At 36.2% G+C, this 17,011-nt stretch overlaps 1 protein-coding gene across 2 annotated transcripts in view; it reads right to left on the bottom strand.

Annotated features, from left to right (window-relative positions):
• GRB14 (growth factor receptor bound protein 14) overlaps positions 1-17,011 on the bottom strand; it is a 148,662-nt gene that overhangs the window by 26,743 nt on the left and 104,908 nt on the right. For both annotated transcript variants that reach the window (XM_027866106.1, XM_027866105.1), the window contains 3 exons: positions 14,218-14,339; positions 8,744-8,818; positions 5,012-5,149 (listed from right to left, as the gene is read on the bottom strand). In XM_027866106.1, the coding sequence (XP_027721907.1) occupies positions 5,012-5,149; positions 8,744-8,818; positions 14,218-14,339 (335 nt within the window). The remainder of the gene's footprint in view (positions 1-5,011; positions 5,150-8,743; positions 8,819-14,217; positions 14,340-17,011) is intronic.

Raw genomic sequence — 17,011 nt, 5'->3', positions numbered from 1 at the left:
TCTGTTTTGGGGAGAGGGGAGGGAAGGAAGGGAAGGGAGGGAGAAAAATTTGGAATTCAAAATCTGACAAAAGTGAATGCTGAAAACTATCTTTACATGTAATTGGAAAAAAATAAAATACTATTAAATGCAAAAAAAAACCCAAAACAAAACCAACTCTGAGGTACCACCTCACACCTATCAAATTGGCTAATATAAAAGAAAAGAAAAATGATAAATGATGGAGGTGATGTGGGAAATTCAGAACACTAATGCATTGTTGGTGAAGTGGTGAACTGATCCAACCATGCTGGAGAGTAGTTTGGAACTACTGTTTAGTTGTGTTACTTCCCTATGGTAGAAAGCATACTCTCCGAACAAAAGCAAGATTACTAATGCAGTTAGAATTTCTTTGCAGATGCAATCATTCAGTTCAATGGCACTGAAAACCTCTCTGATTACTCAGAAATTCAAAAAGTAAGAAATCTTAAATTTTAAGACACACAGGTCTAAAGTTTTAAATTTTCCTGAAAAGTCATGTCATTTTTCCCCCATATTGCTAAAAAAAAATCATCACAAAGAAACCGGGTAAAAATAGCCAACACCTAAAGAATATTTTTGAAGTTTTCAAAGTATTGTGTCCCTCGAGTCTCAAGGAAATAGCAGCAACAGAGGTGTTTGCCTCTTTCATGGGGTATGATGAGAGCAGAATCCACAGGGAATGCCCAAAGATGATGAGGACATCCAGATTCTCAAGTCTGCAGATAGCACAGTGCTAAATAAATTAAGGTCTGAAACACTGTAGAGCTCTTTGAATTTGATCCATAATCATTCAGAAGAGGGCCTAACGATCTACACAAGGAAAACGAGTGAAAAACACTTGTAGTTCTGACTATGATGGTCTCATCCCTCTCCAGACTGCATTCTGGACTGTCTCTACCATGCCCCAGAAACCTCCTCATCCTGGAAGTTCACTCTAGCCCTGAAATTTATACATCAGAAGTACCCTCCTAAGTGGTACAGTGGTTAGAGTACTGAACCTGGAGCCAGGAAGATTTGAGTTTTCTTTAATTTTTTTTTAAGGCAATTGGGGTTAAGTGACTTGCCCAGGGTCACACAGCTAGTAAGTGTTAAGTGTTTGGTCTGAGGCCGAATTTGAACTCAGGTCCTTCTGACTTCAGGGCCAGTGCTCTATCCACTGTGCCACCTAGCTGCCCCTGAAGAGCTGAGTTTAAATCTGGCCTCAGACAATTACTAGTTCTGTGACCTTATGCAAGACATTTAACTTGTCTGCCTAAGTTTCCTCATCAGTAAAATGAGGATAATAATGGAACCTATTATGAGGACCAAATGAAATCATACTGGAAGCACTTAGCATAGTGTCCAGCACACAGTAAGTACTTAATATATTCTTATTTTCTTCCTTCCTTCACTATGACTTGTTCCTCTGATAGGAAAGCTCTTCCACGAACCAGCATTTAAGAAAGGCATCCAGGCCAGTCATGTCTTTATTCCTCTCCAAGCTGTATTCAGGACACTCAGGTACATTGTCTCCACTGTCCACCCCATTCACTTTCTTCTTTGTTTTATGTGTTTTATTCCTCCATTAGAATGTGTCCTCATTAAAAGCAAGACTATCTTTCTTTCTGCTTGTATGTCACAGCACTTAGCACTGTGACTAGCACAGATTAAGCATTTAATAAATGCTTGTTGACTGACTGAGTGATGCACAGTTCAACTGACCAACCACAGATCTGGTTCTTCAGTAGTACGTATGCACATGAAGAGAGACTAAGAGAGATATAGGGTGCTCTAAATATCTTATTGCATTTTAAGTGCAGAATCAGTTTTAAGCTGTTAAAGCTTAAAACTACACTAAGCCTTTTGGGCAAGGAGAGACAGACAGTGTGTGTGCGCACATGCATGCGTGTGTGTGTGCACATGCATGCGTGTGTGTGTGTACATGTGTGTGATGATCAATGAATGAACTAGGCCTAAAACTGAAAAGTGGGAGGGCAGTAGGCAGGATTGTGTTTGGAAAACTGTGTGGCACTGTTAATGATACCAAAGCTTCTCCCTGAAAGAAAGACCATTTTTTAAATATAAACGTTCTTCTAATACTGATGATGTATGGGTATAGATAGTGAAATAACCCAACCTCTAAAGAATTAAAATTTCAGGTTACCCATGGATTAATGGAGTATGTGAACAAGCTGTGTGTGTGTATGTGTGTGTGTGTGTGTCTTTCAATATTCCTAATGAAAAGATCAAAGCTGAATAGAAATTCCAAAGTTCAAATCGAGTCAAGAGAAACATAAAAAGGTAAATATATTTGAGCTATATACCTATAAGAAGGTAAATACTTCCTGTGATACACACATGATAATAACTGGCTAATAGTCTAACAGGGAAGCACAATCAAGTCTATCTTCAAAACCTCAAGGAAAAAAAGAAGGGAGAAGAAATATACTAGGAAAGCAAAGAGGAAGAAGAGGAAGTATTTACAATTCCTCATAACCAAATACCTCAGAGAAGGAGTATACAGCCATGGAGAAAGGGATATAATTGGTCACCAAATGAACCTCACACTTGTCTGAACCAGGTTAAAGAGGGTGAATACACACACTGACACACACAAAGTGTTTGATATAAAAATACATCAAACTCGACAAAGAAAGAGGAGGGAACAGGGAAAAGGAGGGAACAGTTGCAAACAAGACAAATTTCAACTTTTGAGTACAGACTGTGAAGGACATAAAAAGGGAAAAAAGTGGGTAAGACCCAAAGATCAGGTTCTGGGAGAAAAGAAGAAAGAAGGGTCAGTGCAACAGAAGCAGCTTACTCCAATTACAAAGCATTAGCCTCCATCACACTCTTTACTCAAGTTATGCCACTATCAGGCCGATACTGCCCCCCTCCCCCAAAAAAAAGAATTCAAAGAAAGAAGAAAATTATCTATATGTACAAAAATGTTTAAAGCAGTTCTTTTTGGGTAACCCAAAACTAGAAACTATGGAGTATCCAACTATTGGAGATGGTCAAACAAAATGCAGTGTATCAATGTAACAGAATATTATTGTGCCATAAGAAATAAATCAAATGGACAATTGCAGGTGAAACTGTGAAGACATGTATGAATTAATGCAGAATGAAGTGAGTAGAACCAGGAGAACGATGTATAGGATGGTAATATTATGAAGAAAATCAACTCCGAGAGACTTCAGCACTCTGACCAATGCAATGATAAACCACGAGTCCAAAAGAACGAAGATGAAAACCACAAATCACTTTGGGACAAAGAAATGATGAACTTAAAATACAGAAACAGAAATATATTTTCAGACATGGCTAATGTGGAAATTTGTTTTACCAGATTATGTAAGTATATAATGAGGTATTCGCTTAAGGTTGGGGGTTTTCTGACAAGGAGAGATAGAGGGAGGGATGTATGAATAAAAATATGTTATATGAAAAACTTAACATTTTTTAAAAAAATTTTTAAAAAGAAATGATGAAAGGGATATATTCAACAAAATTTGGAAAGATATATGTGAATTAATATAAAGTGAAGTGCCCAGAACCAGAATATTTTATGCAACAGCTACCACATGACATGGAAAAACAACTTTGAAATGCTTGAAACTCAGTGCAACGATCAGCCACTATTTTAGGAGATGGGGAAACAGGTGGAGAACTTGAGGGGCAGAAAGAGATAACACATTTTTGGATATGCCTAGTGAGTGGATTTGTTTTGCTTAACTATGCTCATTTGTCACAAGATAAGATTTTTGTTTTTGTTCTGTAATGGGGAGGTTATATGGGGAGAGTAACTAATAATAGGGATGCCGAAAATAAAGAAGTAAAAAAAGGAAAGTGGGTCAAAACATTTTTAAAAATTTTTTATCAATTTATTTTGATGTATCAACAATCACATCCATAAGCTTTTGAGTTTTAAAGTTTTCTCCCCCTTCTTTCCCCCCTTTCTCCCCAAGATGGCACGCGATCTGATATAGGCTATACATATACATTCCTATTAAACATATCTTCACATTAGTGATGTTGTAAGTAAGAATTAGAACCAATAGGAGGGACCACCAGAAAGAGGAAACAAAACAGAAGAAAAAAATAGCAAATCGTATGCTTCAATCTGCATTTAAACTCCATAGTTCTTTCTTTGGATGTGGATAGCATTTTCCATCATGACAAAACATTTTTTTAAAATCACAGAGGACAGAAGCAGTTTGAGAGGAAGACACAGACAAATAGGACATCTTTGAAGCTAATATGCTGAATTAAGTATTTTTTAAGGTGTACAATTGAAGATTTGTTGTTTCATATTAAAAATAGTTATTTGAGTATATGCTTTGTTTTCCACTTGACTGTAAGCTCCATAAAGACAAGGGAAAACACCAGCAAATCACCTTGCACATATCAGATACTCAATAAATATTAATTTAATTAACTGGGCTGAATCAATCATGTTATAGAATTCCCAAAGAAATTTAAACATAAGTGATCAAATGAAGTCTACTGATCTAAATAGCAGAGATTACTGATTATATTTTATTGCAATTTTAAATAGATGACACTGAGCTGTACAAAAGCAGATGACCAGTCAGGTGACCTACGTATCATAGTTTGCCAACTCCAAACTAGAGCACGTAGGGTAAAAAGTAAAGTACCTAATAACAAGTGGATGACTTGTGTATATGATCCAGTATAGATAGCTATCTTTTTTCCAGACAGGCATTCCTCTTGTCCTTAACCTTAAACCATTATTTCCTTCTTACCATCAATTTACCGACTGTACATGTTCTAGTTTTTTTTTATTTCTCCTTATTTCTTTCCTGATGAATGAATTTCTATCTCGCCAAATTTTTCTTTCAAAAATTGCAAATGATCATTGCAAATAATTCATGCATAAACATGAATTATTCTAACTTCAAGTGATCAAATTAAAAGACACACAAAGATATACCTCACTTTATAATGACCACATGGCAAATAAGACATCACTTCTGCTTCTACCCACCTTTGATGTTCCTTTGGTAGAATAATATAAACCTGATCTTCTTAGAAGAAAGTAAATCTTCTTCCAGGACTTTTTCCCCTGCTCTTTTGCATGTAAGTAACCATGTATTTCAGGATATGTGCTAGAACTCAGAAAATTCTGGAAGAAAACATTAAAGAAACTTATTCCCAACTAAAGATCAGACTGAACTTCATTTTTTATACCAAATGCAAATCAAAGCTTCTGTATATATTTCAAATACTGAGCAAGATGTTGACTATCCTCATGAATCCACAGAAATAACAGTTTATTTCAATAAGAAAAAAATAATCCCTTTAAAAGTCTCCAAGTATAATGCCACATAGAAGAACTCAGGGAGAACTTTTAAATTTAAATATCTGTAACCTAACCAAGACAGTAATTAAATAGTGACAGCCATTTAACATACCTGCTGTCCCCACCGAATCCATTTGAAAAATCAGGTTTTGCTTCTGGAGGTAGATGGAAATATAATTTATTTAGACTTTGAAAAAGCCTTTGACGAGGCTCCACTGAAAAGGCTATTTAAAAAACCAGTATGGGATTAGAGGAGAGACGAGAGGCAGTATGATACTCTGGGAAGTGCAGTGAACTTGCAGCCAAAAGAATTGGATTCAACTTCTGGGCCTGCCACTGACTAGGCTGAATGACCATGGATTAAAAACACTACTTAACCTCTCTGATCCTCAGTCCCCTCATTCATTAAACAGAGAAGACTTACAGTACTACAGTACAATACTGTTACAAGAAAAGTAATTTCTAAATGACAAAATATTATATCAATATAATATCAATGGAAATACAAATATTAATAATATGAATGTTAGTAATATTTACAATAAACTGTGGGAATAGGGGAGACGTGCTGCCACTTCCAAACATTCTCCACCACTGCTACCGTATTGTAGAATTACTGATGATGGTGATACCACCAGTGCCCCCAGGAAGCCAAAGTGGGTCCTAGTTGCTACGGTGGTCCCTGCCCTACCCCTACCCTTACCTTGTCTAGGTAGTAGTGACTTCCTCTTGCCACAGTTTTATAAAATATTAGATTTGAAAGGGAGCTTGGAGATGATTTGGTCCAACTTCTCTCTTTCTCCCTGCATTTCCTCAATATCCTCCTTCAATTCCAAGGACTGGCAGGCACAGTTATTCTGGGCAGAACACTAGGGCTTCCTATTATCTGTCACTATTTACTTGGGTTGGGGTTAGTTGAGTATGTGGGGAGAGGGAAGGGAGTGGTGGTTACCAAGTTTCCAAACCAATGGAACTTCACAGGCTTTACCAGGAAATGGCAAATTTCAACAACAACATAGAAGGAAATCACACATAAGGGTGTGGGAGGCCACTGCTATTACATCTCCCCAAAGTACTTTTAAAACAAGGAAAATATAAGGAGAGATGCTAAGAAAATTTGATGCCTCCCTACAGAAAAAGAGGCACGTAAAACAAGAGGCATGATGTAGATATCTAGACTACCTGTAAAAATTCCAAGTAAGTCAGAAAGTATTTGTGATTCTTCACTAAGCACTGTGGCTTTCACGGTCACTATCTTCTGGCAGTTTCTCAATTTATAGGGAACTTTCTTCTGGAAGTTTCTCAGATATAGGGAACCAATCAAGCCAAAGGTGGCTGGGGCAGTCAGTGAGCTATAAGTGTCAATCATCTCACCCCGATGTGATATTCTGTGCCTCTTCCTCCTCCCAAGAAAAACAAGGGAGGTAAAATTTCAGTATTGGTCAAAGTAGTAAGGAATTCTCTTCATGATCCTCAGTTGCCACAGATTTCCCTCAAGAGGTATCTTGTAGTTTTAGTTAACCTCTTATATCTTAGACTCCCTTGGTGACAACAGAAGTAATAATAACAAAAGCATGGGAGGTGGAATTATCTGCCAATAATCAATAAGATCATTTAAACTGTGGCCATCAAATAAAACATTAGATCAGAATTTATTTTTGAAAATCAGTGAGAAAACAAAAAATGTAGCATTTAAATTTAATTATAAGGAAAGTATAATCATTTGGGCTACAAATATAATTTTAAAAGAAAGGAGGTAGAAGTTATGAAATATCATTCTATTGGATGAATAGCCCTATAAGATGATTCAGAATATGTAGGATTATTTATTTTCTTATATTTATTAATTTTCCAGAGAAAACCTCATGTCTTTCCACTACTAGACTATATGCTCCTTGAGTGCAGGATCCATGATATTTCCTTGTGAATGCAAATGTATTTTGCACCATGCTTGCTAAGCATTTGTTAATCACAAACCACATTTCCAAAAGATTTTGAATTTACCACAAACTAAAATATGCTACTAATACAATCCCAAAAGATTGTTAAAAATAAATGTTATACATCTGATCTCTGTTCTAGAAACAAAAAGAAAATCAGAAAAAGAATATTGTTTTCTGTTCTTAAAACTAACATTTCAAAGTGAAAGAAAGTAACATCACGAAGTGTTTCTCAGTGTTATGTAGCTTACCCAGTGAAAATTCCAGCAGTTACAGAGAAATTACTTATTAGAAGTTAACAGCAGATTTATAGCATTATGACCAACTAATGTATCTGAAAAATAATTCAAATCACTTTTCCTTCGAGTCAGATTTCTGGGGAATGAACATCATAAGCCACTACTACATGAAGAAGAAATGAACATAATAGATACACAAAATTCATGACACATATCTCTATGTTGTTTAGTCAAATAATCTTGTCTCTTATTCTCATTAAAGTTCTCCAGATTCAGCTGGGAAGAATTAACATGTTGGGAAAATATTTTACAGGCTATTTATGCTCTTTTATAATTTTTTAACTTTATTTTTTAAAAACTTTTTTATTAGGAAACAGGATTCACTGTATTTGGACTATTTATAAAATCCACCTCTTAGTATTTCTTTACTGAAGAATTTTCCACTTTCTTGATCTTATTTTTGATTTTGCAACAAGAAAGTAGAATAATCTAAACTTTCAACATACATCACATGGTAACAACTCGCAATTTTCACTAATAGTAAAAAGTAGTTGTGGTGGCAGTGGTGGTTGTCCATCAAAATTATAGTCATAGTGATAATAATATTATATCTTACTATTATTAGGCAGTCTGACAAACCAAGAAAATACTACTACCTGGCAGCAGTAGTACTAATAGTACTACTGCAGTACTAATAGTAACACATGGAATTCAGTGATTTAGAATGCCCAAAGTTAGCTATTTTTTAAATGTTGTCTCTGTCTCTCATCTGTCTCTTTATGACAGACACTCTGTTTCAGTTTTTTTTCCCCAACCCATCTCCTTCCTCATCTTTCCTTCTCCCCATTCCTCTTAACATCAAAATCAGTTCCCAATGGGTCTACAACACCTAGGAATAAAGACCATTTTTGTAAATAAATAAATAAATATAGTCAAACAAAATAAATCAACCCATTGGCTTCTTATATTCTATTAATTATTATAATTATAATCTATTGTTTATTATATTATTTCTAAATTATAACTGTATTTTATGTCTTTATTTTATATCATGAATTATATTGTATAATTATAATTATAATCTATTAATTATTTTTTTGATTTTTGTTTTTCATTTCTTTAAAACTGAAATCAACCATGAAAAAAGTTTTTTAAACCTAAGCATTTGCAAGCAAAGGTCTCAAACCAACAATTTAATCAAATTGTGGCTGACCTAGTTCAAAGAAAATATACAATACCTGTAAAATAAGAGCTTGAGAGAGTTCTCCATTGGTTTCAGCTGCAAAAGACACCATATGCTCCGGAAAAAAACTCTGTTTAAAAAAAGACAAATGTCAGACTATCTTATAGTGAGTTTAAAAGGATATAATATAATTAGCTTTCTACAAAAATGGCCCCCAACAACCCAGTCCAGAGGTAGATAGATAGGACCTTGGAAAGCTATTTAGTCTATATCCCAAAGAATTTGAGTGACTAGTCCCTGGTCAGAGTAGACTGTGAACAGCAAGTAGAAATGCAGTAATGAAAAAAAAAAAAAAAGAAGAAATACGATGGTGACATATTTTAGTAGAAATAACACACCAGAAATTGTGAGGAAAACCTTGCACCATACTTAATTCCATTCTAAATAGAGCTCTAGCTTTATAACTAATTAGAATAGGATGAAAAGATCCTGAGGAACATTCAGAGAAATCAGAAAAATAAAAGTCAAGAAAGAAAGTCCGTAGGAAGGTAGGTCACTAGAAATATGACTTTAGTTGTAAAGTCATTCAGTCATGTCTGACTCTTCATGACCCTGTGGACCATAGCACACCAAGCCCTTCTATCTTCCATTATCTTTCAGTCTGTCCAAGTTCATGTTCATTGTTTCCATGACACTATCTATCCATCTCATTCTCTGCAGTCCCCTTTTCTTTTTGTTTTCAATCTTTCTCAAAGACTACCAAATCCTACTTTTAAAAAATGAATTGTCTTCAAGTACTTACTGAAAATATTGGCTACTTCCATTAAGGAAGAATTTAGGTTTTCTCTAAGAAAATATTATAAGTTTGAAATAAGGAGGCCTAAGCATTCTAAGGCAAGGGTTCCTAACTTTTCTAAAGGAGAATCAGCTTAGCATTTCCCTACAGGGAGTCAGGGATACCCTACAGGTATCAGGAAAAACCCTACAGGTATGAGTCTTTATCGAGGCAGCTAGATGGCTCAATGGAAGAAGCCTGGAATCAGGAAGACCAGAGTTCAAATCCGTCCTCAGACACTTAGTAGTTCTGTGACACTGGGCAAGTCACTTACCATCTGTTCACCACTGTAGTATCTTTGCAAAGAAATCTCATGTACAGTATGGTCCACAGGGTCACAGAGAATCAGATATGACTGAATGACTGAACAACAGTAGTCTTTATCACTGGGAAGGGAACGAGTTGAAAATGAAATCACTTTCAGTAGCAAGAGGAACCAAAGTGGAAAGAGGAGAAAGAGATATCCCAATCTATCTCCTCATAATTTGTGACCACTGGATTATCTACTTACGTAGCTAAATGGGTCCACCATATGATACTGAAAAATTTAACTAGGTGAGTCCCTGGTTAAACACAAATAGTTATCTAGTCTGTATTCAAAGAAGCTTACCAACTTGATAGGATTTGCCAGCCTTTGTGTTCCACTGATATGCCCTGTGAGAACCCAGGGTCATTTCTGCACCATGACGAAACATCACAGTACTCTGATGTTGATGTTGCATAATATTCTGTATTATAATGATGTCTATTTGTGTCTTCTAGCCCTCCTTACGTGGCTTATCTAAACTTTTAATCTTTCCAAGGGCTCATGGTACAACAGATAGTAACATGACCCCAGAATCAAGAAAACTTGAGTTAAGTGCTGCCTCTGACATACTGGCTATGTGACCCTGACACTTCTTAACCTCTCAGTGCTCTAAGCAACCCTGTAAGCCCATTACTTTAAGCGAGGGTAGCCACTTGCATCGGTAGAGGGAATTCCCTCATTGTGGTATCCTCTATTGCGATGAAATCACAGGTCCGTTTCTATCCCTATGCTTACCTCTGCACACAGTGAGAACTTAATAAATGGTTTCTTGACTTGAACTGAATTCATTTGATGTCTCTTCTTATACTTCTTCCATAAAAATTATAATGCAAAATCCCACCTACTCTCCACCAAGTAACTCCTAGATGCTAGGAACTGTTTCTTTTCTGTCTTTGTTTCGACAGCATTTACAATAGCACCTTAAACACAGCAGGCACTTAATAAATGTTTGCTGAACGGAATTGTTTATTCAGGATGCTGAAATTTCTGCATGAGTCAGGGAGGGGGTGAATGTTAACAGTTCCAAAGAGAGACCAGGTAGAAGGCTCACCAACAAGCTGACTGGGAAATCCTATTCTAAGGTAATGATCTAAACATCAACACTCTGGCATGCCTATATAGAAATATAACTAAATGATCTTGGCTTTTCTCTTCTAGTTATATAAAATCAAATATACTAGCTAGTTAAGGGATAAAAAACTACATATCTAAAGCATGCATTTTACATTAAGACCGTCACTGTGGCACATCTCTTTAGATGTGAGTTTTAATTTCTTGTTTTTAATAAAGATGCACACCAAGGAAATGCTTTCCACTGAAATTATGCTCCCATTTAATTTTTACTGCAACTATTATTTTCTTTATTAACAATCATCCCATTATTTTCCAAATGCCAATTCTAGCATTCTGCTAGAATCCAAACTCTAAGGGAGTTGGGACCATATCTTAATTATCTTATACCTCCCCCACTGCCTAGCACAGGGTTTTACATATAGGACCTACTTAAAATGGCTGGTGGATGACTAAAACAATATAATAAAAGAAAAAAGAATGTAAAAAAGAATTTTTCAGGATTTGGGCAATACTCAATTATGATACGTATTATGAATATTCCCTAAAGGATAATCCTAACAATGAAAAACTTATAGCAAAAATATGTACAGTTCCAGAAACAAACCAATTTAAAATACACTGAATATTTCCAATTTGCCAAATAATTTGTATATTATGTGGCATAGATTTCCTTTTCCTACATTAAAGTTGATATCAATAAAAATAGTAAATTTGTATCCGAGTTCCTATGTATAAGGAATGGTTTAAAAAAAAGGCAGCCTGACTGCCCCACAAAGTAGCATATATTCAAGCTGTAAAGCTAGGGTCATAGGACCATCGATTTATATGTAGTATGTCTACTACAACCCCCTCATTTTACAGGTTAAGAAAATGAAGCACAGAGAGATCAAATAACTTTGTCCACATTCGCAGCTAGTGTCTGAGGCAGAATTTGAACCCAGGTCACTATAACTTGAAATCCAGTGCATTATCCACTATACCAAGCTATCTTTAAGAGGTTGAAGCAAATTTGTAAAAGCTTTAAATAAAAGAGAGAGGAGTTCTCTTAAGGTAAACAGGAGCCACTGGAGTCTCAATAGATCAATTCTCAATATTATCTGTTATATCAAATTTGATTCCTGGAACTGGGATTTCTTGTTTATTACCAATGCTTTATGCATTCATGTATAGGTATTTGAGGCAAGGGTGGCACGCAGGGCCTACCATCAGGAAGACTCATCTGCATGAATTCAAATCTGGCCTCAGACATTTGCTACCTGTGTGATCCTGGGCAAGTCACTTAATCCTGTTTGCCTCAGTTTCCTCATCTGTAAAATGAGCTGGAGAAGGAAATTGGCAAACTACTCCAGTAACTTTGCTAAGAAATCCCCAAATGGGGTCACAAAGAGTCAGACACGATTGAAATGACTCAACAACAACAAATTTGAGGCTAAGAGTCTTATGGCTGATTCTTTTTCTTGCATTTTTTTCTACAGTAAATTTCTGTAAGTGTACTGCTATTCTTCATACATTGTAGCTACTTTTTACAGTATTTAGCTTAGTGGAGACAATTTTCTTCCCTTCCATTTGAAGCCATTTCCATTTGATTAGATTTCCAAGACTCTAACCAAACGCATTTTTACCAGCCTTTGTTATGTTCACTCCAACCCTATGTAGTGATGTATTTGGCACAAAAGTTCACAAGTCCACAATCCATTTTTTGATAATGTCTTATCTAGCTTTTTCAATCCCAAATCCTGATCGTGAAAGCAACAGGGATGAAAATATCACCAATGCTCCCTAAAAAACTCAGTTTCTTGCCTAAGACTTGATAATACTTAGAAATCTTTCTAGACTTTTTAGTAGTACTGATTACAACTACAGAATTTATCAGAAGTGAATGGCACAAAAAAAAAAAAAGAAAAAAGCAGACAGCACTCATTTGGTTTGAAAGGTCTTGGGAAACTTTTTGTGATGTTCTGAATACACGCTCTGGGAAATAATTGATTTCTGTACTGTATCAGCAGGGAGACAAATAGAGACCTTAGTACTCCTCAACAGGAAGCCACCAGCCATCATTCTTCATTTCTTCCTCTGGCACTTACTGAATGCTCACCTGACAGCACCGACAGATCCACACCGTCACTCCTTGGACAAAGAGGAGCTGCTTTCTCCTTAGAGGGTACAGTTGACTCCTCTCAAGATAAGACATAGCTATACATGTTCCTTAGCTCCCAGTGTTCAATGATCCTTCTTCCCTTTCTCCTCTGTATCACATCTCCCCACTCTCTGACCTCACATAGGTTAGTATTCCCCTAGACAAGCAGCTGGTGGCTCAGTGGACAGTGCACTGGACCTGGAGTCTGGAAGATGAGTTCAAATACACCCTAAAAAATCTGTGAGCTGTCTGACCCTAGGAAAGTCACTTCACCTCTATCTTCCCCAGTTTCCTCATCTGTGAAATGTGATAATAATAGCACTTACCCTGCAGGGTTCGCATGAGGATCAAAGGAAGGTAATATTTGTGAAGTGCTTATCACAAAGCCCGGCACATAGTAGGTACTTAATAAATGCTTGCTACACTTCCTACACCTTTTCATTTATTGTTTTCATATTGAGGCCATTCTTTCTATTACTTAAGGAATATTTCATCCTACCTATTGAAGACATGTTCTTCAAGACCCATTTACCTTCTCTTCAATGAGGGAGTTCAGACTATGCTTTCAGCATAGATAAGAACTGCCTTAACAAAGTCATGTACTCCACGGAGGTCACTGCAAAATTCACTCTGGACTCCATACTCTGTCTAAGGGGTATCCTTGGTCCTTTCTCTTCTTTTAATTTTTTTTTCATTCTTGCTATATTCATGAGTTCTATTTTTGCCACATTGAGTTTGTATTAGCAGAATATCCAATAGAAATGTCCAGCAAATTATTTTAAAATGCAGAATATCACTTCAACCCCTTCCCATTTACCAGATGAAGAAACCGAGACTCAAAATTTAAGTGTTTTGTCCAAGGCCACACAGCTAAGTAGTGGCAGAACTGAAGCAAAAATACAGGCTTTATGACTCTTTACTCCATGCGCTATCCATTATGCCAATCACCTCTGGTATTTAATACAAGAAGAATCAAATACTTTTACATTTAAAGCATACTAAAATCACTAGGTTGCTTTCAGAAAGCTAAGGAGTCTATAATTTAGGAATAATACAATTAATTTTGGGGACATATTTATTAAAATGTTCTCCTTCTAAAATGACATTAAAAGATAATTACAATGAAGAGCTTATTTTCCATTGTAGTATTTTGTATTACTTGTAGATATTACTTACCACTGGATTTTTAAAGAATTCATATTTGGCGTAATTTTTTCTAAAGTATAGCTTATTTTCTTCCTCCATTCCCCAGTTTGACTGAACTTCAACCACCAATTCATGGTCTTCTATTGTTCTCTCTGTAAAGATCAAGAATAAATATATAGCCTTCACTGTAGTCTAAAAGCATTAAGATTTTAATTCAGTTCTAAAATAGTCATGTTAATCTTCACATCAACATAAAATATAACTGAGGCAGGGAATAAAAATTAACATGCCTTTTGCTGTCAGTTATGTTTTAACTTTATTGCTATGTCAGTTATAAAATAAATCTGATCACAAACATAACTAAATGTACAGGAAACATCAAATAATTCTTTTTGTCTACCTCTTCATCATCCCAGAATAAAAATGCTGCTTCTTATAAGTAAATGCATGATACTTTCTAACGATTAAAACCATGAAGAGATGATAACTTTTGCAAGGTTAATAAACAAGGAGGAAAGGAAGGAAATGAGCATATTTTTAGGCATCCAATATCAGTCATGTACTGTGCTAAATGCTTTACAAATACAAATGTATTTGATTCTCACAACAACCCTGCAAAGTAGGTGCTATTATCATCTCCATTTTACAGTTGAAGAAACTGAAGCAAACAAAATTTAAGTGACTTGCCCAGGGTCACACAACTAAAAAGTGCTCAAGACCAGATCTGAACTGAGGTCTTCCTGACTCCGGGCTCAGCATTCTATTCATGGCACCCAAGTCCAAGAAACATAATTTAAACCCTCAGAAAAATTACATTAAGTACTATAAGGAACCTTCATAATCAGAATGATGCATAATTTATTAACAAATGGTTCATAAGACTCTAAGCTATTACTGCACTCTACACTTTCACAACTAAAAAGTCCCCCAGACTCAGTGAGATGAGTTGCTTGACAGAAATGAAAATTTGAGCAAAAAGGTATTTGTTCAGATACTTTAAGTAAAATAAAAAGATTCAATCTAGGTAAACATATAATAATGATACAAATATAGTAATATACAGTTTTAATGTTGAAATAAATGAAGAATGGTAGGGGAGAAAGAGAGAGAGAAAAGAGTAATAAAAACCAAAACAAAAAATGGTGAGATTGTAAGGGGAAGAAGCACTAGCAGGGTCAAGAAGAGGTCATCTCAAACAGACGTAAGAGGTGAAATTTCTACTTGTAAAACAAACATTGGCATTGCTGGTAGAACTACAGGAAATGGAAGGGAGAACAGATTTTGGTGCCTTAATCTACTACTGAGTTGTTCCTAAAACATATTTGAAAAGCATCTGAGTACTAGGTTTTGGGCATTCCAAAAGGAATTCTTCACCTAGAGTACTCACTTCTTGAAGAGCTTATTCATTTAAAAGAACTTCTTGAAAGAATGAGCCATGGATACTGATGAGTTCGAATAGAACAAAAACTGGTAATAGTGTTTTCTTTTTAACTTTCAGTTTCTATTCTGTCTTCACTCACTCCTCTTCTTCTTTTCCCAAGTACCAAAGCTCCCTCCTATGGCTTAGTCCTTAACCCTTTGCTCTTCTCTGTCTATAATCTCCCTTAGGACTTTTGTCTCCTTTCATGGCTTCAACTACCAACCTCCCTGCAAATGGTTCTCACCTCTCCATCTGCAGGGATCATCTTTTTCCTGAGTTCTAGTGCTGTATCTCTAATGTCCTATCATATATGTTCAGTTCCAAGTTCCATTGTCACATCCATCTCAACATGTATGAAACTAAATTCACTATTTCTCTGACAAAATAGTTCCCTTTCTGACCTATCAATTTCTGTCAATGGCACCACCTTTTTCTCAAGCACCTATCTACTCCTGAAAGTCATCTCTGTGATGTGTTGTTTCTTCACCCCGCATATACAGACACATCTACTCAACCAGCTCTGTCAATCCTTCCTTCCAAACATCTCTTATGTTCTTTCCCTCCTTTACATTCCACTTTCACCATGCTAGTTTAGACCTTGATCACTTCAAACCTAGACTGCCATACTTGATCACCCTGCCTTTGTCCACCTCACTCTCTAATCTGTTACACAACATCAACAGATTAATCTTCCTGAAAACCTGTGTCAGCAATAACTTACAATGTATCAGTCACTGCACTAAGTACTTTGAGTACAAAAAAAAAGCCTACCTTCAAGGAGTTTACAGTCTAGAAACAAGACCACAGGAGCTAGAGGGGATGGAACTAGAAGCTAGGGGCAACCAAGAAAGGTTCCATGAAGTAAGAAGCACTGGAACTGAGACTTAAGGAAGCTACAAATTTCAAGAGTTAAAGGTTTGGAGGGAGAGTATTCCAGGCAAAGGAAACAGCTGGTTCAAAGGCAGAGACAACAGACGCATTGCCAAGTGCAAGGAAAGGCAAGTAGGCTGGAGAGCAGAATGTAAGAAGGTCTGAAGCACAGGAAGAATCCCAGTTGGGATTTTATATTTGCTATTGAAGGGAAAAGGGAGTCAATGGAATTTGTTGAGCAGGGGAGGTGACATGGTCAGACCTACACTTAAGGAAAATTGCTCTGGAAGCTAAGTAGAGGATAGATTGGAGGGCACAAAATTGGAACAGGAAGACCAATTAGAAGGTTATTGCAATAGTTTAGGCAAGAGGTGATAAGAGCCTGAACCAGTGGTCGCTGCATGCATGAAGAGAAAGGGACATATTGCAAGAAATAATTTTTTGAGGAAAAAAGTATAAGATTCTGCAATCTTTAGAGGAATCAAGGTTGTGAACCTGGGTGACTGGAAGGATGATAGTTTTGTGGACAGTAAT

Source organism: Vombatus ursinus, unplaced genomic scaffold, assembly GCF_900497805.2.
Source record: "Vombatus ursinus unplaced genomic scaffold, bare-nosed wombat genome assembly UNPS02014779.1, whole genome shotgun sequence".
NCBI classification, from domain to species: Eukaryota; Metazoa; Chordata; class Mammalia; order Diprotodontia; family Vombatidae; genus Vombatus; species Vombatus ursinus.
Note: the sequence above shows the minus strand (reverse complement) of the source record. Positions and strands in the feature narration are given on the sequence as shown.